This window comes from Eptesicus fuscus, chromosome 3 (genome assembly GCF_027574615.1).
Source record: "Eptesicus fuscus isolate TK198812 chromosome 3, DD_ASM_mEF_20220401, whole genome shotgun sequence".
Lineage (NCBI taxonomy): Eukaryota > Metazoa > Chordata > Mammalia > Chiroptera > Vespertilionidae > Eptesicus > Eptesicus fuscus.
The window spans coordinates 7,271,577-7,295,643 of NC_072475.1; the positions used below are offsets into that span (position 1 = coordinate 7,271,577).

A 24,067-nucleotide genomic window follows, 5' to 3' on the forward strand; every position below is an offset into this window, starting at 1 on the left:
CAGCAAGTGTCAGCCACTCTGGGCCCCCACTCCCTCATCCATCACTCGGCTCAACGCCTGGCGTCATGCTTACTGCTGTTCAGGACTGAAGGAGGTCACTTAACGAGAGCTCTGAGCACAACGCCAGCTACACGGTGAGGATGCAGTAAGTCACACACACCCCCGCTGGGGTATCCCCTGTGCAAACATCAGCGCTCCGAACGCCGAGCTCCTGGACGAGTTCAGGGCGTAGAGGAGTCCTCTAGCCACTGACATAGACGGCCCCGTGCCTCACCTCGCTGTGGCGGGGCCGGGCACACGCAGCGCTGGGGGTGCCTGCCAGCCCGGAGCTGTGGTGTGCTATGAATGTCGGGGAGTTTGCGGCTCGGTAGCCCATTGAAGTGAACACAGGGAGTGCACCTTTGGGGTAAGCGGGCTCGCTCTCTTTCAGGGTGTGGTCGAGTTCTCCCTGTGCCTGCTCTTTGCGAAGCTGGTCAGCTATACGTTCCTCTTCTGGCTCCCTCTCTACATCACAAACGTCGGTGAGTGCCTGTGGCTGGAAGCACGGGCGTTAGGTTCTGTGCGGAGGCTGTGGCCCGAACTCCCTTTAGCTGCTGGTCCCGGGGACTTGGGAAGGAGAGGCATCCACGATGCATGATGATGTGAGACACTTTGAACCCAGCGACATGAGTAGTGGACATGTACAGACAAAAAGGCAGCTGGGCTGGGCACGTTTTGTTGCCATGGCAATAACCTTGATGGGGTTAAAGGGCTGACATGCCTGTCCCAGCTGTGGCTGCTGGTTCCGCGGGGTCTTCCAGTTCCGGGGCGTTTAAATCTAGTTCCATCAGACGTGGGGCCACGGCAGCTGGCGAGCAGGAGCGGAGGCCCTGGGGAGCTGAGATAATAAGTGTCTGATGGTCTGACCTGGAAATTGCTTCCTGGGGACGAGCTCCCATTTGAGGGAAGAGCAGACAGTATGTCTTATTTCCGAAGTCCAGCAGGGCTGGCGCTGTCGGTGGTGACAGAACGTTCCAGCTCAGGAGCAGTGTGCACGCCCCGGGTGTGACCACACAGGAAAGGCAAGAGGGGTCCAGACATTCCTCAGAGAAAAGATCCCGCGGCCAGGGCCTGCAGCCTCGCCTGAAAGGGGATGAGGATGGGCAGGACGGGATGGTCAGGGAAGGACGGTCAAATAGGACCCCGAACTTCCGGGTGTCCCCCTGAGAGGTGGGGCGATGCCGGCTCTGCTGAATGGACAGGGAGGAGAAATGTGGAATATGGGTTTGCAGGGTGCGGACCGCATGTTCCCAGTGTCATGAGGACAAGCGGACGTGGCCTGCGCCCGAGCAGGAGGGCTGACTGTCACAGGATGGAGGCTGAGGGGACAGTGAGGGGACCGGCATGTTAGCAGGGGCGGGGTCTGTGGGGGGCAGGGAAGGCAGTCAGGAGCTCGGGGATCCTTCCCTGTCTAGCGACCCCACTTCCATCCTGTGCTGCATGGAACCCTGGCGACACTGAACCCAAGGGGGCGCCAGTGAGACTCCGCGGGACCAGTGCTCATTTTGGGGGGCGACGTGTTTAGTTCTCGTCTTTCTGTGAGTCCACCCATTTGCTGGGCTGCTTGTTTTCTTCCGTCGGAGTAACTGGCTGCTCCTCGGAGTGGGTCATGCTTAGGAAGCAAAAGGATGTGGTGGGAGCATCTTCCCCACAGCGACGCCCTTCCCTCTAACAGATCACCTGGACGCCAAGAAGGCGGGCGAGCTGTCCACCTTGTTTGACGTGGGCGGGATCTTCGGTGAGTCCATCGCACCTGCTCCAGGCGTACAGACAGTGGCACATGAGCACCCAGGGCTCGGGACCCCTTAGGGCTGACTTCCCGCTGAGAGGACGATGCGCCCCGAGATGTACCCCTGAGTGGGCGTATCCCCCCCTCCCGCGTCTGGCTCCGGCTCTGCACGTGAGCTCTGTCAGAGACAGGACCCAGCGGGTGGTGTGAGTGACCTGACAGGCGGGGGCTCTCGGGCCTAAAGCAGACCCCAGGCTGCCGCGTGGTCTCACTGGGAGGCGCCTCCGGGTCACTCGTGTCTGACCACAAGCTCATCGGCCTGTTCGGCGGTCAGGCATCGCTGAGGCGGCTTCCTGCCAACGGGACGGGGAAGGGGACGTGGGAGGGGACGTCACTGCCTTCTCGCCGCTGTGCCCATATGCGTATCCTGCTTCCTCTCCGTGGGGCCTCGCCCAGGGAGGCGGCCCTCAGCACCACCCTCTGCATGGCAGGTGGGATCCTGGCAGGGGTCGTCTCGGATCGGCTGGAGAAGAGGGCCTCCACCTGCGGGCTGATGCTGCTGCTCGCGGCCCCGACGGTGAGCTGCCACCCTCTGTCCTCCCCCAGCAAGCTCCCCCCCGCCGGCCCGGGCTCACCCCATCCCTGGCTCAGACCTCCCTCGGCAAACCCCGTGGGCCCGCAGAGCCCCGGCCTCCCCCACCCACTGCACATCAGGGCCCTCCCCGCTTCCTCCCCCCAGACTCCCACTGCTCCTTCAGGATCCCAGGCGCCGTCCCCCCTCCCGTCAGCGCTGACCCCGCCCATCGTGTTCACAGCGGTCACGCTGCTTTTTGGTATTCAGTGGAGCACGGCCTTGGCAGGTGACTTTCCGCTCTGCAGCTCGATGATTCCTTATCTGCAAAGTGAGGAGACAGCAGCAGCACCTCACGCTGTCAGTGCGAGGGTTAAATGAAGCATTGTATCGCGGCTGTCCCTACAACATGTTACATGTAACATTGTTACTCCCCAACCCACATTGTGATTATCTGGTCGGCCACGCCACTGGGCTGTGCTTGTCCCCGGACCCGGCCTGGTTTTCGTTCATCTTGGGTGGTGGGCACTGCCCAGCAGACACTCAAAGAACCTTCACTAGGGAACTGACTGCGTGTGGCCCCCAGGCCTCGGGCCCCCGCTTCCCCAGTGCAGCTGTGGGGTCAGTGGTTAGACTCCAGAACTGTCCCCACCCAGTCCTCTGGCCCAGGAGCTCAGAGAAGGAAGCGCGGCAGGGTACCCCAGCTCAGGTTCCCCAGCTCAGCCAGTGCGACCGGGACCCGCGTGTCGGGGACAAGGCCAGTGGCTTCTGTGCCGGGCCCTCCACAGACGCCCGCCTTCCGCCCGCCCAGCCAGGAGCGGGGCCTCCGTTCCGTTCAGGGCTGCCCCGGTCTGCTGGGCTCCTGAGAACCACCTGCCTGGCTTCTCGGAAGCACAGACCCCAGGGCACTCTCTCGGCCACTTGTCGTAACCCATTGCTCCCCTGTTTTCGCCCGTTCACAGCTCTACATATTCTCCACCATCAGCAAAATGGGCCTGGAAGCCACCATCGGTGAGTGCTCAGGCCTGCTCTTCTTTCACACGCGTCTTTTGACCCCACAGCTTGGTGAGATGAGATGAAAAACTAACAAAGGAGCCTTCAGCTGGTGTAACTGGAGCACCTGGCGAGGCTGAACTAGTCCGCATGCCCCTCTTCGGGTGGGGAGGTTGGGAGAGGCGCACAGGACTCCTGCTCCCAGGCACAAGGCCTGCCCGTCTGCAGGTTGAGAGCCAGTGTGGGAGGGGCCGGCCACCTGGCCTCGGGCAGTGACGGGCCTTAGGTGCCCGGTGGCCAGGAGCCACTCCGAGGCCAGATGTCACCTGCACCCCCAGCAGGTGAGAGCAGGCAGGATCGAGGCAGGCAGCTCCAGCCTTCCTCCCAGCTGGCTCCTGTCACTGCCGTTCGGGGGCAGTGTCGTAAGCCTGAAGGCTGTTTGTAACTCGCACCGTCACCTCATGGCTCTGACACTTAGAAATACTGTTTCCATCCTAACAAGCCAGCGGGGGGATGGGCGGGGATGAAGGCTGAGTGTGACCCCACGGAAAGTTACGGGAAGGCAGGTTGCTGATGGGGGATATCACGGAGGTTGCTGCTACCCCTGGCCCAAAAGCCTCTGCACAGAGGCAGTGAACTGGAGGACGGTTTAGGAAGTGACTGCGTCCCAGACACAGGCAAGGTGGTACCTCGGGGCCTCGCCCGTTTGCCTCGGAGTGGGTGCAGGGAAGGCCTGCCGCGGCGGATCAGGCTGTGGCTGGTCTGGCCAACAGACCACAGGGGCAGTTGCTATCCTGGGGCACATGTGTGGTCACGTGTGTACTCGGTGCCCCGGGTTCTCGCCCCCTCGGTGTGTCGGCAGCTGCTGTCCCTTGAGGTGGAAGAACGGAGTTCTGGGTCCGAGCACAGCCTGACTCTTGGGAAAGTGGCTGGACTTGCCAAGCACGTCTCGGGGCAACTCTAAAGGAGGTGCTTATGACGATTGCCCTGGCAGGCCCCCCGCCCTGGGTTTGTGGGCCACCTTCCCAGCATCCCCCTGGGGCAGGGCCCCTTTGTGATGCCAGGCTGCCCACCTGGGGTTTGCTGAGACTCCCGGGGGCCCAGTTCTGCTCCCTAAATCCCCTGTGGTTTCTGGTTTCCACAGCCATGCTGCTGCTCTGCGGGGCCCTGGTCAGCGGGCCGTACGCGCTGATCACCACCGCCGTCTCCGCAGACCTGGTGAGTGGCGCGCGTCTCAGCGCACAGCCGGGGGACAGGAGGGCAGGTGCTGGCCGAGGTGGTACCTCTTCCATCCATGACAGCAATGGTCTCTATTAGTACCATGCTGTGTTTAGAAAAGCACTTTTAAAAAAAATTTTTTTTTCATTGATGTCAGAGAGGAAGGGAGAAGGAAAGAGAGAGAGAAACATCAATGATGAGAGAGAATCATTGGCTGGCTGCCTCTTGCACGCCCCCCGCCCCCCACCACCAGGGATTGAGCCTGCAACCTGGGCATGTGCCCTGACTGGAAATCGAACCGTGACCTCCTGGTTCATAGGTCGACACCCCAACCCCGGAGCCATCGTGGCCAGGCTAGAAGCACTTTTTTAAAATGACCAGTGTCTATCCATTTAAGAGTTTTCTAAGCAAATGAGGGGAGAGTGTAGCCCCCATTCTATAAACGAGGAGGCTGCGGTGAGGCCAGTGATCTGGCTCACCCCTCTGTGCTGGCCTCGCAGACCGTGGGACTGTGCACCCCGAGCCTGCCCTGGGACCGCGGCAGTGAGGCCGGCTCCTCCCCGGGCTCGGCCCACTCTGGGTGCCCACCCTGTGCCCCACTCTCCGCTGGTGTGGGGCCTGCAGACAAGCCAGACGGGGTCCCAGCCCTGGAGGACATGTTCCAGACAGGAAGCCACCGTGATGAAGAGGTAGTTACTGTGCAGGACAGTCTATGTCAATGTCACCCTCGGCCTTGGGACCCCCAGGGACCACTGACCATCTTCCTGGGGAAGGGGCTGCTGCCCAGGCGACAGGTGACTCCCGATCCCGGAGACCCCCGTCCAACCCGAGGAGGCGGGCCATTCTCACCTTCAGCGTGGAGGACAGACATGTCACACGGTATCATATGCCGGCACCTGAAGGGAGCGCGGCACTAAAATACACCATCTTTAAAAAGTAGCTCCCTGTATAGAGAATGGAGAGAAGAGACATGTGCCAAACACAATAAGTTATGCAGACTCCGCCCTCCAAGAGGAAGCGAGCCTCCCGCTCCCAGGTGTGGGTTGTCCGCCACCTGCTTCCACCGGGGACAGGTGAGACAGGAAGGTAACGTGACTCGGGATACCTGACAGACCCGACCTCTGCCAGGGGTCAAGGTCAGTGGCAACAGTGATAAGCCATGTCGACACGTGTGCCCTTGATATGAAGGGCTGAAAATGGCACTTAACCTCTAGTTTTTCTCCCCCAAACCCTCTCCCCCTCTAATATGAGGAAAACATCAGACAGATCCCAGCAGAGGGGCATCCTACTCCTCACAGCTCTCCAGGCCGCCAGAACAAGGGAAGTCTGGGAATCCGTCGCGGCCAACACGATGACTCAAGGTCACGTGGGTTCCTGGACGGGAACCTGGGACAGAAAGAGATGAAATTAAACATCCGATAAAAAACCAATGCTCTCCGAATAACGTATAGATTTTAGTTAATGACGCCTCCGTGCTGGGTGGTTAATTATAACAGACGTAGCATAACCGTGTAAGGAGTGAGCGCAGGGGAAGTGGGCGCAGGGCTTACAGCCGGTCTTTCCAGGGTGGGTTCTGAGGGCAGAGGCCACGCTCAGAGCTGCCCTGCAGAGTTAGGTGTGGGTTGCCCTGTGGAAGGCGAGGCTCATTTCTCCCCCTGACGCCCCTGGGACGCGCTTCACACCCGGTTTTCCCTCTCTCCAGGGGACTCATAAAAGTCTGAAAGGAAACTCCCACGCCCTCGCCACCGTGACCGCCATCATCGACGGCACCGGGTCTGTAGGTACGTGGGTATTTTTGGCTCTAAAATTTAATTGTCACAGGAACCGCGCTGTCCCGTCCTAATTAACAGATGCCACGATTCTGATTGCTTTGGTGACGTTGGGATCAACCGGCCTTCTTAAAATACGAGCAGAGCAGAAGCACGTGCAAGCCCAGGGGACAGGGGGTGGCACCGTCTGTCCTCTCTGGCCGGATGGTTCCGGAGATGACATGGGCGTGAGGCTGGTTGGAACTCTTTGTCAGTGTGAGAGCACCCAGGGCTTCCTAAAGCCACCTGTCAGCACACTCCACCCAGCCCGCGGCCCACTGCCCAGGGACTGTGTCGCTGTCACCTCTGGGACAGACTCTTATGGAAATGGAAATGGCAGGAAAACTAACAGGTCCCGAAGCGAGCCGGACTCGTGTCCGCAGCCTTGCTGAGGTTCCGGGAGATGGTTCAGTAGCCTATTCTGAAGGACAGAAAGGGGGTCAGATACGCAGCTCATCCTCAGAGGGGCAGGTGGGCACTGCTCACCACCAGCCTGTTCTCACCAGCCAGTCCGAAGGCTGGCAGCAGCGGGCAGTGCCCTTGCCCTTCCTGGAGCTTCATGTGCATCGTGACCGCTCCCGGCCGAGGTCCCGGAGCCACCTGTGCGGGCCCTGGGCCGCCCGCTGTCCAGGAGTTCGGGCTCAAGCTTCTGTGTTCCCCGGGGTCAGAGCAGCCCCGTTTTTGTCCTCATCGTTGGTGCCTTCCTTTTGTCGGATCCGGGGGTGGCTTTGAATTTGCGGGATGGGGCTAGTGCCCACCTCTCTGATGTTCGTTTTCAAGTGAGATCATCCCCTTTGGGGCATCTCTCGGGCCTGCAGACGTGTCTAGGAAAGAGGAGGGTGCTCTGCCCCTGGCGTCTGCGGGCAGCTCGACTCCCCGCGTGGAGCAGGCCTGCTCTCCCCGGCTCACGCGGCCCACGGGAAACTTCCACAGCTGGAAGTCATGCTCGTGGGAAGTCGGACTAGCGTGGCCTGGGACTGCCAGCCTGCGCTCCGCCTCCTGTCCCCGAGGCCTCGGCGTGAGTCCGTCGACTCGCACTGTGAGCCGCTGTTAGAGGCCATCACAGCTGCCGGCAGCACGGGTTGCTGCCAGAAAGCAAGGATGGGGCTCAAAAAGGAAAAGGAATGAATGAGGAGAAAAACACGTCTTTCTTGATGTTCTCAAAGCAAGGGGGGAGCAGAAGTCGCTGCCTAAGAGGGGGTCGCTGCACCTGTCCAGGGGCCGCTCTGAGTGTGTGGGAGAAACCAGGCACAGCTCTGAACCCCTCGACCTCACGGAGGACAAAAGAGGCCACCCGAACCACGTGTGACCCCTCACTGACCCGCAGCCCTCGCTGACGTGGGGGACGGTCGCGCCCACACGCAGAGGCCTGGCAGGGACCCGGACCTCCAGGCTCTGCCGCTCCAGTGCGCAGGCCCTGAGGATGCGGTCGCCATGGAAACGGCACACGCTTGTCCACCGCTGTGTCTCCCTCATTATTTCTCTCCGCAAGTGCTGCCCAACGTGGCAGAAGCAGAGAAAGGCTCGAGGGGAAATGCCTGCCGGCAAGGCCGCGGTGTCTGAACTCTGCCGTCCCTTGGAGAGTTCGTCCAGACGGAGTTTGAGGTGGGGGCGTCCCGGGTCGCACGGGGGAGTCCACGGTGGTGCTGAGCCCAGGCCTTCGTTTCTGGCCTCGGTTTCCCCGGGGGCTCCCATCGTTATCTCTGAGGCCTCTCTCCGCCCGCTGTGCCTGGACACCAGGGGCCCTCGGTCTGTGCACACGCCCTCATCACTGGCACAGGGGTCTCTATTTGTCTTTGTTACTTTTTTTCTGCTATTTTCTGTGGGTTTTTGGAGTTTGTTTTTTTTCTGGAAAACTATTCAGATGTTGAACTTTCTGGATTGATCTTCCATTTTCTTTCTTTCTTTCTTTCCTTCCACCTGCACCGAGTTTTTCTTCTTTCTCAGAGGCGTTCTTGGCGGTCCGACCTCTGCAATGCCCTTTCTCTGGCTCGCACAGTGTTAATGTGCATTAGGCTCGCCTGCCCTTGGTGCGCCCTCCTCTCACGGCCTGGCTGCGGTTAGACCGAGTCATTGAAATTGCCGACACCGACCCGGTTTTCAGACCCAGAAGTGGGCGTTTCGGACGGTTCAGCCTAACTGTCCGTTAGCTCGGAGGGTGTCACACTCCTGGAGTTTTGTTCTCCCCGGTCTGGGCGTTTCCTGCTCACTTGCTTCGCTGAGCGTTCCTCAGATTCGGTCGGATCTTGGCCCGGCCCGTCATACATTCGTGCTTCAGGACGAGCCGCTGAGCACCTGCTAGAAGCCCTGCTCGTGGGAGGGCATGTCGCTGCTGGTCCTCAGGGTCGTGGGTCCGCCTGGAATCTGGAGATGCCCTGGTGCCCAGGGGGCGCGGGGCGTTGGCTACCAGCATTCTGTGTGTGTGGGAGGGCAGGCGGCGGCTTGGCGGACACTGGTGGCCTCCCCTGCACTCCCCGGTGCCTGGCTGCTGACTCATCCTGCCCTGCACTGGCCTTGTCCCGGAGCCCAGAGTCTGGTGCAAATTCTCCGAAGGTTAAGCTGTGCTCTCCTGCAGGAGTTGGGGTGCTAGGGGGTGTGCACTGGGGTATTGACGTTGGGGAGGAGAAACCTGGGATGAGGTGGAGGGACGTACGGAACAGTGCTTTAGACAAGATCACAGCCAACTCCCCTCTTTCTCCCCCGCCGCCTCCCCCTCCCACCCTCTGCTCCTCCCGCCCTCCCTGGCTCCTGGGCCTGGATGGGCCTGGCTCTAGAAGTAGCACCTGCCACGTCTGTTGTCATGTCCTTAAAAACCCATCCTCCAGGGACCGGCGCCTTCTCTCTCACCTCCCTTCTCTTTGTGGGTTTATGATTTCTTAAATTCAATTGTGGTTCGTTTTGTGGTGTTTGGGAGGTTATAGAACAACCTACTGTGTTTACCTGGAAGTTCTTCTGAGACAAAGAAAACGACAGTCGCATCTCAGGTAATAAAAGTAGTACGTGCTCTTTGCAAGCACCTGCGGGAGTGTCAGTACATAACGTGGTAAAGTGGGAGCCTCCATCTCTGAGACCAAACCTCAGAGTTCATGCCTTGGTGTGAACGCTTCATACTTCTCCCCTCATCAGACAGTTCACCACCCACACACGTATCACCATCATTCCATCTCCTGCAGGAGAATAAGTCACCAAACCCAGCCGCAGACATTCTTGCACAGGGGCCTTTGGGCATTTTGAGGAATATTTGTTTTCTTTTGTTTTTATAATTCTTTTTAAAATTGTGGTCATAATTTTAGACTTAAGAAAAGTTGCAAACAAGCACAGAGAATTCACACCATGTTTGCTCTATCATCTCCCACAAGCTCTCACCCCACACACTTACAACACACAGCCATCCACACACATGTACGCTTACGGATATGTAAGCATCTTTTCTCTGACCCTCTCAAGAGTAAACTGCATTCATGCTTCCCCTTCACCAGTAACTGTGTGGTCAGTATGTATTCCCCGAAACCAGGAGCTCCCTGACGTGAGCTCAGAGCAATGATCAGAATCAGGAAATTAACATGGATACTGTATTAGTGTCTGTGCACCTTACATTTCTCCAAATAATATTTTATAGCATTAGATTCAGATTTCTTCATTATAAAATGTTTCAATAGGATTAATGGGTCAAAAGAACATTTTCATGACCATCCACATTTTAGATTTGCTTCTAGAAAAAGGTTGTGCCGATCGTGCCTTCGGCAGGACTGAGTATAATTAAGCTTCTCACCCCTCACCACTCTGACAGGCGAGGATGCGACGCTACTGTTTTCATGCTTTCGCTTAATTGTCAGTGAGGGTCTGAGCCCCGCTCGGTACTGCAGACCGTCCCGCCCCAGACCGTCCTCACGCAGAACGCGTGCCCACTTGCCTCTTCCAGGAGCCGCCCTGGGCCCGCTGCTGGCCGGGCTCATCTCCCCGTCGGGATGGAACAACGTGTTCTACATGCTGATGTTTGCAGATGCCTGTGCCTTACTGGTAAGTCTGGCTCCTCGTCCACGCAGTCTTTCGTGAGCGCCTCTGTGTGGCCCCTTCCCCGAGGGCTCCGGCGGCTCTCAGGGACGGTGGGCCTGGGGCGTCCTCACTTCTCTAAATGTCGCTGCCCGAGACCCTTCCTCTTCCTGGTTTAAACAAAGGGCAGAAGCAGCAGCGGCCCACCTGCTGGTGCTGCCGGCCATGCAGAGAGGCAAAGTGCAGGCGCCCCCTGGGGGTCCCGGCCCTGTCACCTGCAGGCCAGGGGGACTGCCCGTGGCGTGTGGTCAGCCGGGCGGCCGGGCTCTCACATCCACCAGCCCACCCTCTCCAGTGCAGGCAGCAGCCAGGCTGGCGGGGGCCCCCCTGTCGGAGCCGTGCGCACAGGCCTGACTTCCTCGTGTTTCAGAAGTTGAGCTCCGTCCTTCAGAATTGTCACCACCGCTTAGGGCTCATCCGACACTAACAAGCAGCATTTTCCTCCTGTCTTCCTCTCTTAGTGATCCGCTTTTTACAATCACAGGCTGCTTCCTGCTGACACTTCTCACGTTGGGAACTTGGTAGAATCGATGTCAGAAAAATGCCTCCTCTCTCTAGTCTGTACATTCGGGGGCTTCTAAGCTCCCGCTTGAACCTGAAGCCTCCAAGGAAACCAGCGTTCCTGCCCTCGGGCTTCTGGCTGAGGTTCTGGCTGAGGCTCGGCCCTGGGTCCTGCGTGACTGTGTGGGTTTCACGCCATCCCCCACCCCCTCCCCCAGCGCCCGCTGCCTTCGCCTACTGGCACAGCGTCCCAGAAACAGACGCCCCTCGGGGACCCGTTCCGAGCCCCCGGGCACTGCCCACCGTGGGGGCTGGTGTCACACTTGGGGACAGGCACACAAAGGAAACCAGTTACATGCAGGCGGTGCTCGGTCCTTAGTCTGCACTTGGGAGCTGGTTCTGAGCCCTCTCGGCACGAAAAAGGTCATGAAGGCGAAGAGCTCGGCCGAGGCGCAGGCTGGGCTGTCTCGGTTTCCCCGGCGGCGGCAGCAGCGCGTGGGGGCTGCGGGGCGGGCAGCGAGCTCCACGTCCCACCGGGCCTGGCTCTGAGCCACGTGCGCGGCTCCCAGACCCCCTGTGTCACCGTGGCTGTGGGTCACCTTGTCTTATTTTCTGTCTTTTCCAACTGGGGCATCTTATGATGGGCTCCCTTCATCTTAAATGTGACTTGCGCCTGGCGTCACTCAGGCTGAAGCCTCTCCTGCAGCCTCATTTCCCGCAGCGCGTCCTCCGTGGGGATTCGTGAGCAGCAGCCCTGCAGGCCTCGAGGCCTTTTTGTTCTGGAGAAGTGCCCCCGGGGCAGACGCTGGCCTGTGCTGGGAGCGCCCGGAAGGCCGGCTCCCGTGGGGCAGGCAGGGTCGGCAGGGACGGGCGTGCTGCGGCGGCACTCGGGGTCTCCGTGGCGGTGACGGTGGTCTTGTCTCTGTCTGGGTGCAGTTCCTGATCCGCCTCATACACAAGGAGCTGAGCTGCCCAGGGTCAGCGACAGGGGATCAAGTTCCGTAAGTCCCCCCCCTTCACTCCCCCCGCCCTGCCCCCCTCCTCCCTGTAATTACAGCGCTGCCTCAGATGTCGCTCTGCCTTATCTGCCGCCCACACCTGGCTGCTCTAACGGAAGAAAGACTACTCCCCGCTTCCCCACATCTCGCTAGCTCCCCTTTTCCTTTCTCGTAAATGGCTGCTGTGGATCGATCCTGCTCGTCTCCCCTCCAGATCCGAGTGAAAGACGGGGGGACGGGAGACTGCCTCCTTTGTTCTCAGGGAGCTGGGCTGCTGGGCTCCTGTTCTCAGGGGGCAGCCAGAGCTCACCCCTGCCCCTGCCCCTGCCCCCTTCCTGTCTCCGCTCCCCCCTTGGTCCCCAGGGCTGTGGGGTGGGGTGGGGTGGGGTGGGGTGGGGCGGGGCAGGGCGGGAAGCCCCCGCAGAGGGGAGGGAAGCTGGCACTCCCTCCGAGGGGCTTGTGCAGGGCCAGGGCCATCTGTCCTCCGACCGCCCGTCCGTGTGACCAGCTGCTATTTCGCCCTTTCCTTTCAGGTTTAAGGAACACTGACCACTCGGTCCTGCAGAGGGACGCCGGGCCGTCCACAAACTGTCTTTCAAGGCCAAGTCCAAATAAAGGATCCTGTGTTGAAAAGAATGACCTACTCCTGCCTTTTGCACATGCACCTGGAAAAGACACAAAAGCCACCCCGAGCGCTCCCGGCACTGTTTCAGGAGGGCCTGGCGCTCGGGGCCGCGGGGAGGAGGTGCCCTCGCCACGGCGGAGCCCCGGGGGCACCTGGCAGGTGCTGTGGGACACTCGGGTGCCCTGTCTCTCAGGTATTTCGGCGTGGAATGCTAGAATGGGGTGAGTGCCCGAGGGCGGGGACTCCCAGGACACGCGTGGAAGACAGTCAGCTCCAGCAACACCAGGGAGGAGGCAGCCAGCAAACAGCCCCCTCCCAGACGGAGCCTCGCAACTGGGTCGGAACCGACGGAGTCAGATGCCCGCACTTCCTCTCTGAGCCCACCTGACAGCCACTGGGAGACGAGCAGCGATGACGCGTCCACGCCCGCAGGACCCGAGGCACCGGGAGCGCCAGCCCCAGGGCCCCCGGGGTTCTGTCATCCCAGCTCCACGGGCCCTGACAGTGCTGGTCCCCCGGGGGGTCCGGGAAGGCGGGGCAGGGGCCTGAGGGCTGCGGGGGAGGCACTGGCAGTGGGCGGGTCCCAGTGCGGAAGGTGTCCCCTCCCCGCGGGCCGGACACCGGGGACGCGGGTTTGTGTATTTATTAGCGTGTGCCGCGCTGAGGGAGCCGAGCACACGGGGCATTTGTTATTTATTAAGACAGACTGATTGTTTCGTGGCCACTGTTCTCTCGGTTGTTGCCTAGCAAAACCCTTATCTACCCTTTGAAATAAAGTGTTTTTTAAAAAAACTCCATCAGAACGGTGATTGTTCCCGCTCACTTTCCAATAGAACTGCCTGTTCTTGGTTTTCTGTTCCAGCAGAGCAGGGCCACCCCGCTGGGGAGCAGGCCGAGCTTCCTTTAAATACAGGGTGTTTTGTGAATCACGCCGTGGAAGGTATATGCCGAGATTTGTCCTTGACTGTGAAATGTCACAGGGGAGGAGCGGCCGGCACTTGAAGTCGCACACTGGAGTGCAGGCTCTCAGACTTCCCGACACCGGCATCTTCCAAGTCGGCGTGACGCACATTTTCCTCAGAAGGATGCCATGGATAGCACTCCCTGCTGCCCCTTCACAGCGTGAAGGGCGGTGCTCAGAGCCGGCCAAGGTCACCACCAAGGTCAAGGTCACCATCGTCATTCCCACGAGGGTCAGAGAAGGGCCAGGCATGATGAAGGTCTTCTGAACGGCCCTTGTCCTCACAAGCGGCTAGCTTTATCATAACAGAAGTTACTGACACATTTGAAGAGTTTCCTCCTCCTAGAAATAAAAGTTCCATAACCACCAAGTGGATTATAGACAGTTTCATACACACAGTTCACTCAGCTCACAGGTTTGTTTCCCTTTTCCATCCTGTGTTTGGTCCTTCACCTCCAGCACCTTCCTTTTCCTGGGCCCCTGTCCCTGGCTCTCCGCTGCCCCTCCGGGCCCTGCCCACGGGGGTCAAGGTGGCCGCGCTGGTCTGTGCCCCTGCGGCTGCAGCCCCCTGCTCACCACCTCTGTCCTCGGTGCTCACTTTTGAATTAAATTGAATAAACAAAGGGAGGGATGAGACCTCTAAACGGGCCACTCAGTAATGCACAGGGAGTTCTTTCCGGTTCTCTCTGACCTCATCAAAGGCCGAGGTCGAGTTCAGTGGACCCACTTCCTGTTTGCACCTTCCCGAGGACAGCCACCACCTGGAGTGGAGTGACAGGCAGCTTGAGGCGGCCGTCGGCCTCCCCGCTCAGGGACAGGTATTGAGGCCAGTCGTCCTCAGCCACGGAGGACGGGAGGCCTTTAGGAACGGAGAGCCTGCCCTGTTTGAAAAGGAGGAGGACCCACGGCCAGGTTGTAAAGCAGGTCGGCTGAAACACATTCTCCATCCATGACGGAAGATTTCACCGCGACTTTTAGGGAAAAGGTGTGTGATTTGCATATAAAAACACCCTGCACTTGGCCGGATCCAGAGCAGCCTCGTCTGCAGAGCCCCAGGGCGCAGCCGCGGGCATTGGTATGGGACCGGGACTGCCTCTCATGAATGTGTATGCGCCTGAGATTTTCCCATTCAGCTCCGCACAAAGTGCCAGGGTGACTGAGATGCAGGCTGGCGAAGGGGCGGGGAAAGAGCCGGGCTGGGACCACCATCACAAAGCAAAGCAGCCTCACAAACAAGCCCCTCGAAGCCAAAAGCCAGGCCCACCCCGCACTCGCAGCTGTAAAAGCCAAGGAAACAAAATTGCTAGAAAAAAATAACTGAAAAGAAGCACAAGCCCTAACGTCTTACTGTTAGATTCTATCGCCATGAAACCGCTCGGCCACATGACTGCAGGAGTCGGTCAATGCCCACTCGGTCTCCGCGTATCTGATCGGGAGCTGGAGCAGCGCAGGGACTGGCCCGGCCCGTGGACCACCCTTGGAGGAACGGCAAAGAGGGAGGCGTGTGGCCGTGTGGCTGGGGGGTTGCTGCAGGGAGAGCAGAATGGAGGCTGGCGCGGGCATGCGGGTGCTGCTGTGAATTGCCCACATTGTGCCTGGGCACCCCGGGGCCCGCGTAGGCTGGCTGAGCCGCAGGCCCCCGCTTCTCCAACCGGGATCCTGTGCCAATGAAAACAGGAGCCCCTGGTTGAAAAGCAGGAAGAGGTGCTGTTCAGGGTACTGAAATAGAAAATGCTTTCCTGTCTTCTGCCGTAGGAGGCGGTGGGGGGAGGGTCACAGAATGGGGGGGAGCTCGGCTCCGGTCCCCAGCACCCCCTTCACTGTCCCACCAGCCTCACTGACAAACCACAAAGGCAGGGATGACATTATTCAGAATTTCAACACGGCGACGGCAGAGCCGACTGCAGAGCATTCAGCCCCAAGCACGGGGCCCTTTGAGTACGGGTCCCGTGGGCCTGCACTGGTCATGTGCCCACGACGCTGGCACAAACTTACAGTGGGACCCGCGGGCCAGATTAGAGCCGGGCTGGTCCTGGCAGCCCCCCCGAGACAGAGCCAGGGAGGAGGGGTGGGCCCACCTGGTCTCCCGCCCTGGAGGGGCCCCTGCGTATTATGCAGCCAGTTAGGGTAACAGCTGCCCCGTGGGCTTCCTTTTCCCGTGTGTTCCAGAATGTTCTGCCCTTTAGAGAACAGATGCACGATGCGCTCCTCCTTCCAGGCCTCCCCCAGGTAGGGCCGTCAGCCTTGTTGTCCTACTCCGTCGCTGGGTGTCATTGTCACCTTCTGGTGTGCTTACTACTTTGAGTCAAACTAAGCCTGTGGCCTAAGACACCCAGGTAATCCTGGCCAAAACACTTCTCTCTGCCTCGACGTAGGTGTGAGTGAGGCCCACGCAGGGGTTGGGTCTGCACCGGGAAACCCGGGGGGGTTGGTGGACACCCGAGAAGCAGGCGGCTTGCTTCCTGGGTGTCTACGGGCAGGGCCTACAGGATTTACTCCGTAAACATGTGGGACCCCGAGACTGAGCATCAGCATCGCATCCCGGAGACCCAGGCCCCGCCCCGGAGCCCCTGGCGCCGCTGTGTGCAGTAGCTGTAAATGCACAGCGTGCGACAGTATCCAGGGCAAGGGAGGGAAGAGTGCCAGGCCCAGAACAGGCCCCTGGGCGCCCCCTGCTCTTAGAAGCAAACACGACTCTGACCTTAACGTTTTTCACTTAACACGGCGAGTGAGGGTGAGCGGCGACCACGCGCCTACCGGCCTCCGGGGCTCCCCTTCCAGCTTCGGCCCCGTTGGCCCCAGACCACAGCAAGCAAACAAGCGAGCAGGCCATTTCAGGGGGCCAAGGTCTAGGGAGAAATTAAACCAGGACCCGGGTCAGGAAGGGGGAGATGGCATTTTATTCCTGGCGGTTGCCTCTGAGGACGGAGTAGCTGAGCAGGAAATCCAGTGAACGGTGGAGCGAACCGTGCAGGGGAAGTCCTTGCGGACCCAGAGATCTTAGCAGGACTTTTCCAGACAAGCAGGGCCGAGGGGGGAGGACGGGCGAGGGCCAGGGGAGGGGGGAGGCCCGGAGAGCAGGCCAGGTCCCGGGTGTGCAGAGGTAGATGAGGGCGGTGAAGTGGGCTCGGGGATGGGGCCCCGGGGGAGGGGGGTGCTGGCCGACACAGGCGGTGGGCAGAGCAGAGGCTCTGGAGATGGTGCCAATGCCGGCCGCGACGAGGGCGAGTGTGACGGTGGCACGGAGTGGGGCACAGGGAAGGTGGCGCTGGGGAATTGCCGAACAGGAGGCAGTGCGAAGAGTCAGAAAGGGAAGGGCCAGGAGGAAAGCCAGTCCGGGTGGCAGAGTCGCAGGTTCCCTTTTGGTCAGACAATCAGTCTCAGAGCTGATGGCGGCTCCAGAGGCTGCTTGACAGCTGAGGAAACCGAGGCCCAAACAGAGAGGCGACACGGCAGCCAGGTGCATCTCCCTGGCCTGTGCTTTCCGCCCATCCTGTCAACAGTGCCGAGGCCAGCTGGCCTCCGCCCCAGGTGCCCTGGAGGTGGCATGTGCCTCTGCAGGGCCCCTCGTGGCCACTGTCTCTCATGATGCCCCAAACCGGAGGCCATCCTCGCTCCACGATCACGGCCATCGCTGCAGATCCGGGTGGGTGCAGGTGGTGCTGCGGGGTCCAGGCAGGGGCCGTATCATGGCCTCCGCCACGGGCGGAAGAGGGGGGTGGGGAGGGGCACAGACTGAGGACAGGTGACTTTTCAGGGCCTGTGAGCTGCTCCTGCCTGCGGTCTGAAAGGCTGAGGGCCCTCTTTTTGTTGTTTGTTTCTTTCTTTTGTTCTAACAGAACCCGGTTCCTTTGCTGCCACAAGAGGGCGCCTGAGAGCTGACTCACAGATGGGCCCCGAGAGGACAGGGCCCAGGGCAGCGGCCCCTGCAGGGAAGAGCCCAGCAGATCCCCCAGCGCTCCCCGCAGGGCCGGGGAGTCAGAGGGTCCGATTGCTCCTCTAGGCGCATTTAAGGGGTGCAAGGACCAAAGGGCAGGCGCTGTGCTTCAGACCGCCAGCGGGGCCAGGGGGGCCCGCGGGCAGAGGGGAGGAGCGTGGGGACAGGTGCAGGACGGGACTGCGGATCACAAAGGGAGGACGCCCGACAGACAGACGTGGCGTTCCAGCGCAGGGGAGCCTTCCACACAGACACCACCCACTGCCCCAACGCTTCTCCTGAAGCCTCGCCCGCCCTCCTTTTATAGTAACAACAATAAATACACAAGTAAATAAATAAGATGAAGGAACTGAGGCCCAGGGAGCTTACTGCACTCAACCCTCTCGCCCTTCGTGGCTGAGCCAGGGTCAGCATCCGCCTGCGTCTGCAGCTCACCGTCCGTCTGTCCTTCCCCAGCCGGGCTGGGAGCCCAGGCTCACCCACTCTGACCCCAGACGCCGCAGCAAGCCGGGCTTCCCCGTGGTTCTGTTTTACGTGGGTTTTTTTAAACACGTCTTATGGGAATTCTCGTGCGTCACAAAAATAGACAAGAAAATAGATTGCGTTCCTGGTGCCCGTCACCCAGACTCACCAGTCAGCAACGCCGCGCCTTCACTGTGTCATCCTGACCCGCCCCCATTTTATCCTCATGCTCCCCTTAAAATGTTGTGTGTTCCTAAGAACATTCTAGAACCCTGTCATGGCAAACCAAACAACGTCACTGCCTGAACCAGACCTTTTTGGCTCGGCCCCTGGATCCGTGGGAACGAAGGTCAGACCCTGTTTGCCGCGTCCAGACAAGGTCGTCGAAGGCCCGAGAGGTCGGGCGACTCCACGCAGCCGTCCCCCCGGGGCCCTGCCTGGCGACCTAACCCCTGAGCGCCAGGAGCGAGCCCCACCCTCGCCGTGCCACCCGTGCCCATGCTCACACCTGTGCCACGCAGACGGAAACGGAAGAGCGGGCACGAGCGACGAGGACGAGCCTGGGCGCTGGGCCCTCGCCCACCTCGTCAGCACAGGATTTATCAATCCCGCCGGCGGGTGTGGAAAGGGAAGAGAAATGAGTAAGAAGCTCAAGTCACCACTAAGGTTATTTATAGAAACGCAGGATGGAGTGAGAAATGGATGTCGCTGGAATGAATACCAAGCAGGGGAAATGATCGATCGGTGCCTCCGGATTAGAGGAAGGCAAGGAAACCACCCAGATGCAGTGACTCAGCGGAGCGGGGAAGGGCTCTGATCCGGACTGGGAACCACCGGAGGCCGTCGGTTCGGTGACAAACGATGTTCCTGACAGGACAGGCCCGGCTCTCCTCCGAAGCTGCCCAACCCGTTTGCCAATGTGGGCTGGGGAGCCGCGAGCACTGAGCCTTTCTCCCTCGTGAAGCTGGAACACAAACCCAGGACCCGCACCTGGAATCAGACCCTGGGAGGCGGCGGAGGGAGCACGAGGGCTTTCCGGTAAACGGACAGGCGTGCGCCCGGGTTTGCTGCCTCCTACCCCGTCCTGTGTGCAGCCAGCACGAACCGGGCAGGGGATGGCCACCGAGCACGTGTGTCCTCTCTCCTGGCCACCTTGGCCAGCCCCCCTACCGGGCTGGTCCCCGGCCCGGGGTGCTACCCAACAGGCTTACAAAGCATCGTTTCCCTGGAGTTACCCACAAGTCCTTGGTGTCGTCGGTCCTCTGGAGTGCGAAACCGTGCCCCTTCTAAGCACATGCGGTGATGGCGCTGCCAGCCCCCCGCCTTGTCGGGCCCACAGACTGTGAGAGGGGGTGACGTGAGTCCCTTCCGGGCCGGAACGTTTCGTTGCCCGAGCGTGACCTCGCTCTGCGTGGTGCCTGGTGAGGTCCGAGGAGCTGGCTGCTGCGCGCGTCCTGCTCAGGTGTGAAGCGCAGCCCCTGACAGTCTCCAACGACCCCCGCGGTCCCCACCTGTGACCTTCAAGACAGGAGGCCGGTGGGAGGGCCGTGAGGAAGCTGTTGCCGAGGCAGGAACGTGGTCGCTCTGGGCGGGCAGTGGTGACTCATTGGCCCCCGGGAGCAGAGCTCCCTGCTCAGCAAATCGCAGCGCTGGGGGAGGTGGCTGGAAACCAGACCGTGGGAGCGTGTGTTGGTTGCTGGGAAGATGTTGTAGGAAAAATACGGACTCAGCAAACAGGGACGGGGTTTGTGAACAGACCCGGGGCCTGAGGGTGAGAAGGGAGCCCTGCTCCTCCCGCACCAGCAAGTGATGGCGAGGAGCGGGAGGCAGCCCTGAGCAGGCGGCACCCAGCGCATCCGTCGGGGGGCCCTGCAAGCGGCCCGGCGGGGGCTCTGCCGGCCGAGCCCAAGAGGCTGGCCATTCCCTCCCGCACCTGCAGCCACGGGCCCCCTGCGTTTCTCAGAGGATGGCGCGGGCCGCAGACGCTCAAACCCGCAGCAAGGCGGGCAGTCCTCGTTCCTTCTCCGCAGCAGCCTGTTCTATAAGGCTGCGTGCGCGCTGACTTAGCACCGAGCGCCCGTCGCTCCTGGGGAAGTGCAGGGTCGCGGTTTTCTAAGCCTCTGGTCACAGCATTTCCATGGGGCCGGCGGGCGGGGTGGGGGAGGGAATCTCAGCCAAACTTTCTAGAAAGTTCTGAAGCTTGACTACAGACTGACGTAAAACTGAATAGGTTGCATCCCAAGTTCATTTGTGAGTGATGTGTCCAGCGCCCAGAGTCCGTGTTCCCGTGTAGGACAGGCCAGCCCTCGGAGCCCCGCCGTGGGCCGCACCGCTGAGGCCTGACTTCGGTGTCATGGAATCGGGGTGCCGACGGGAGGAAGAGCCGCGACGTGCCTCCCTCCTTACCAACTGTGAGGAGGGCCCCTCTGCCTTTGGCACCCGCCCGCCTCTCTGCGTTCTGAGCGCCGGCCTCCAGGCGCCCTGTGCCTCCCTGGGGACCCGGGACCCATGGGAGAGTCCCATCCAGCCTGTCCCCCACCCCCAAAGTGCTCCAGGCCCCCGATCCATCTCACCGTTCTCTGTGACAACAGAATCTCAGAGCCCTTCGTCTGATCCTCTCGGCTCCGAGATGAGGGAGGGGGAAGCCGCTGTGAGCAGTCACGCTCGTCCCCTGACTGCGGCTTTTACGGAGGCACCTGTCCTAACAGGTGACTGTGGCCTCGCGCAGCAGAGGTCACAGTGGGGAGAAAGCCCGCAGGGAGGGCCGGAGAGATGACAGGGGGGCTGAGCGGTCACGATCCCTTCCTGAGGTCCTGCTTCTCCTGCCCCTTCTCCCGCTCACCCTGCCGCCCAGCAACCGCTCAGGATCCGCGTCTGGACAGCTTCCCATCGGCTCCAGGTGGAGGGTGTCCGCGTTGTGTGACGAGTGGCCAATGACAGGGGAGACGGGACAGGCCAGGACAGGGCTGCCCTGGCCGTCAGGACGCCTTGTGTCTGTGAGTGTTTATCACCCGGCGTCTGTGAGGCTGGCTCCCTGGCGTCACAGACTTTAAATTTCTCGCCGTGGGTGGATGGGACACATTCACGGGCCTCTTCTGTTTCTCTTATCACCAGTCGAACAACCAAGCCGAGTCCCGTTTATGTTCCCGGCAGGCTCGGCCGCCCACGCCTTCCTCTCGCGGACGGCTCTGTGCCCGCAGTTTTTCTGGGGAGCAGGGAGCCCCCGGGTTTGTTGCAGCCACAGAGGATCGTGAGGGCGCTGCAGCGGGGTCGGCTCTCACCCTGAGCCCAGCTTGGCCCCCACATCCACAGGCCAGCGTGGCTTCCCCGTTTCACAGGGGAAGAGGCGAGGCTCACGGAAGCCAGGGTCCTTGCACGGTCGCCACTGGACACCCCGGGCTCCTGGCCCACGCGTGCCCCCCTGATGAGGGACAGTCACCCACAAGGACGAGTCTGAGTGGCTCTCTGCAAGTGGGGGGCAGGCTCGTGGCTCCCCCAGGTGACTGCGGGAGTGAGGTAAGGATGAGGACCGTCGGCGGTTGGGCGCTGCCGTGGAGGACGGCATGTCCCGAGGTGGCCGTGCGGTGATGGCGAGTGTCAGAGGCCGCAGCGCTGTCGCCGACCACCCCCAGGGGCCATCTGACTGCTCCCAGCTGGTGCTGCCCCCTGCTGAGCCTGCGCCCCCACCTTCTCCTCCATTCGGGGCAGATGGGCTACTGAGTGGGGGTTGGTTCCTGTTGTCTCAAAACAAGAATGCAAGCGGGTACCCAGGACTGGGCCCCCTGGCAGGTCCCCAGAGAGGCCACGTCCTTCCAGCCACACACAGGCCTGGGCAGCCGAGGGGCCAGCTCCATCTTCATTTCTCGGCTGCGGCCCAACCACAAGACGTGGTCAGTATCTTCCACGCTCCATGCATTTATTAAAGAGATTTTCGTCACAGAGGTGCCTTCTTGCAATTGATTATTTTCCTCCTCGGGAAGAGGGAAACTGCCGTCGTCTGTTAAGAGGGGGAGAAACGAACCATCGATACCTGCTGCCCACACACAAATCCCCGCCCGTTTGACCTGCAGGCCCCCCGCCCAGAGTGTGACCTGGCATTTCCCACAGACATTACCTCGCGAAGAACTTTTACAGCGGAGCCTGGAGGACTGAGGGGGCGAAGTGAAGTGGGTCTCCCCGGCGCCGGCCTCTTCCTAGCGTCTCCGGGGGCCACGGCGAGATCTGTCATGGCCACAGGTGTCTGCCACGCTCAGGCGCAGCCCTCCCTCTGCTCAGCTCACTTCCCGCCAAGTGCGTCCAGCAAAACAAACATTTTTCTTTTCTTTTTTTAAATATATTTTATTGATTTTTTACAGAGAGGAAGAAAGAGGGATAGAGAGTTAGAAACATCGATGAGAGAGAAACATCAATCAGCTGCCTCCTGCACACCCCCCTACTGGGGATGTGCCCGCAACCAAGGTACATGCCCTTGACCGGAATCGAACCTGGGACCCTTGAATCTGCAGGCCAAGGCTCTATCCACTGAGCCAAACCGGTTAGGGCAAAACAAACATTTTTCAATGCTTTTCAGTGCTTGTCTTCAAAATGGCAGCGTCTCACAGCCAGACAGGACCTCCTGGGGGACTCGGCGTGTCCACAAGCCGACAGCTCGAATGGGCCCATGGCTCCCGCAGGCTTCTGACCGGGAAAATCGACTCCTGAGCCTCCGAGGGCGGACCTTGCCTCGTCCCCGCCACAAGCAGGGCACACGACCATCGTTCCCGTAGGGCAGCACGGAGACGTGCCCGCTGTCCCAGGAGGCTGCCTGCGGTGCAGGTGCCCGACATGAGTGTGAGTCATGCAAAGCAGACACTCTGGGAAGCCTCCTCTTTGTCCAAAGGCCTCTGAGGGCGACGGTGGGAAGGCCAGGGTTCACCATAAGAGTCGTCACCTTGGGAGGACAAGCGTGAACTCAAAACCCGCCTGAACATTGCGCGGCGGGACCCGGCTGTGCCCGCAGGTAAATTCATCTCTCGCTCCAGTGCCTTGATGCCCCTGTCATGAATGAACGGCCCACGGGCCTCCCTACTTCAGAAGATTACAAGGCACTGGTCCTGGCAGCAGAGAACGGGCAGAAATAACAAGTCTCAGGGATGCGTGGCAGCACCAGCTCCCAGGAATGCCGTCTTCCACGAGGCTAACGCAAGGCCGCTCCATCTTCCACCCCCCACATGTCGCTGACTTTATGTGTTCATTCCTTAAAAAATAAAATAATTTCTATTATGCGTCTGACATCAGGCTGGATGCTATGGGAATTGCTGAGATGAATAAGACACAGCTCTGGGGGAGTTTAAAGTCCACGGGGGGAGGCAAGGGGTGACACGTGATCACAGTGGGGGACCCCACAGAGAGACGTTCAGGGGCGGCAAGCCTCTCCCTCGGTCCTGCTGAGTCACGTTTTTTGCAGTTCCGGGCACTCTGATTCAAGGCCATGTCGACTTCATTTCCAGCGCACGCTGTGCCTCCAACTGTGGGGTCTGAAAAACCCGGCCTAGTCTATTCTGATGGAGCTCCTGTCATCTGCGTTTCCATTTTGGGACAAGCTGTCAGTCACCACGTCCCTGAGATGCATGTGGGTGAGCACAGACCGATGTAGGGGCAGCTGGGAAGTGAGTCATGTTGAAAGGAGCTAATGAGAGCCCGTCTTCCTCGGGAGGCCCATCGGGTTGGCCCCGGCCCCGTTAGTGCTCGTCAGCTTTTAACCTCCCTGGACGGCAACCACCATGCCTTCAGGTGGTCGTCAGCATCCTGACCGAGGGGCCGAGAGAATGCAGGTCTCCCCCTGAGCCTCGCTATGGAGGCTGGGAGCCACATACCAGGGGGCCTCCCTCCTCACCAGCAAATGCCCACCCTGTCCCCTGCCCTGGCCCAGCCCCTGCCACAAAACTCGGGGCTTCTGGCTGTGCAGCAACCGGGAGGCTCTCTGCCATGGCTCTCAGCGCCCACCTGGGTTGGGGGGCTCTGTTAGACACCCAGGCTCCCAGGCCCACCCTCAGAGAGCCGAGTCCTTTGGTCTAGTGGGGCCCAGGCGCCAGCATTCTTAGCTGGAGAAGCCTGCTCTGCATAAGAAGGGAGCCTGGTCTTCTCCCGGACTCAGCTAGCGCCAGGTCTGAAGCAGGGCCTCTGACGCCTT

The 24,067-nt window shown here is 60.5% G+C and overlaps 1 protein-coding gene across 1 annotated transcript in view; it reads left to right on the forward strand.

The window, feature by feature from the left end:
* SLC37A1 (solute carrier family 37 member 1) overlaps positions 1 to 12,549 on the forward strand; it is a 52,920-nt gene extending 40,371 nt beyond the window's left edge. The window contains exons 13-21 of the mRNA XM_008145771.3: positions 431 to 521; positions 1,715 to 1,777; positions 2,260 to 2,345; positions 3,302 to 3,350; positions 4,477 to 4,550; positions 6,253 to 6,331; positions 10,281 to 10,378; positions 11,849 to 11,913; positions 12,444 to 12,549. Coding sequence (XP_008143993.2) covers positions 431 to 521; positions 1,715 to 1,777; positions 2,260 to 2,345; positions 3,302 to 3,350; positions 4,477 to 4,550; positions 6,253 to 6,331; positions 10,281 to 10,378; positions 11,849 to 11,913; positions 12,444 to 12,459 — 621 coding nt within the window. The 3' untranslated portion in view covers positions 12,460 to 12,549. The remainder of the gene's footprint in view (positions 1 to 430; positions 522 to 1,714; positions 1,778 to 2,259; positions 2,346 to 3,301; positions 3,351 to 4,476; positions 4,551 to 6,252; positions 6,332 to 10,280; positions 10,379 to 11,848; positions 11,914 to 12,443) is intronic.
* The last annotated feature ends 11,518 nt before the right edge of the window (positions 12,550 to 24,067 follow it).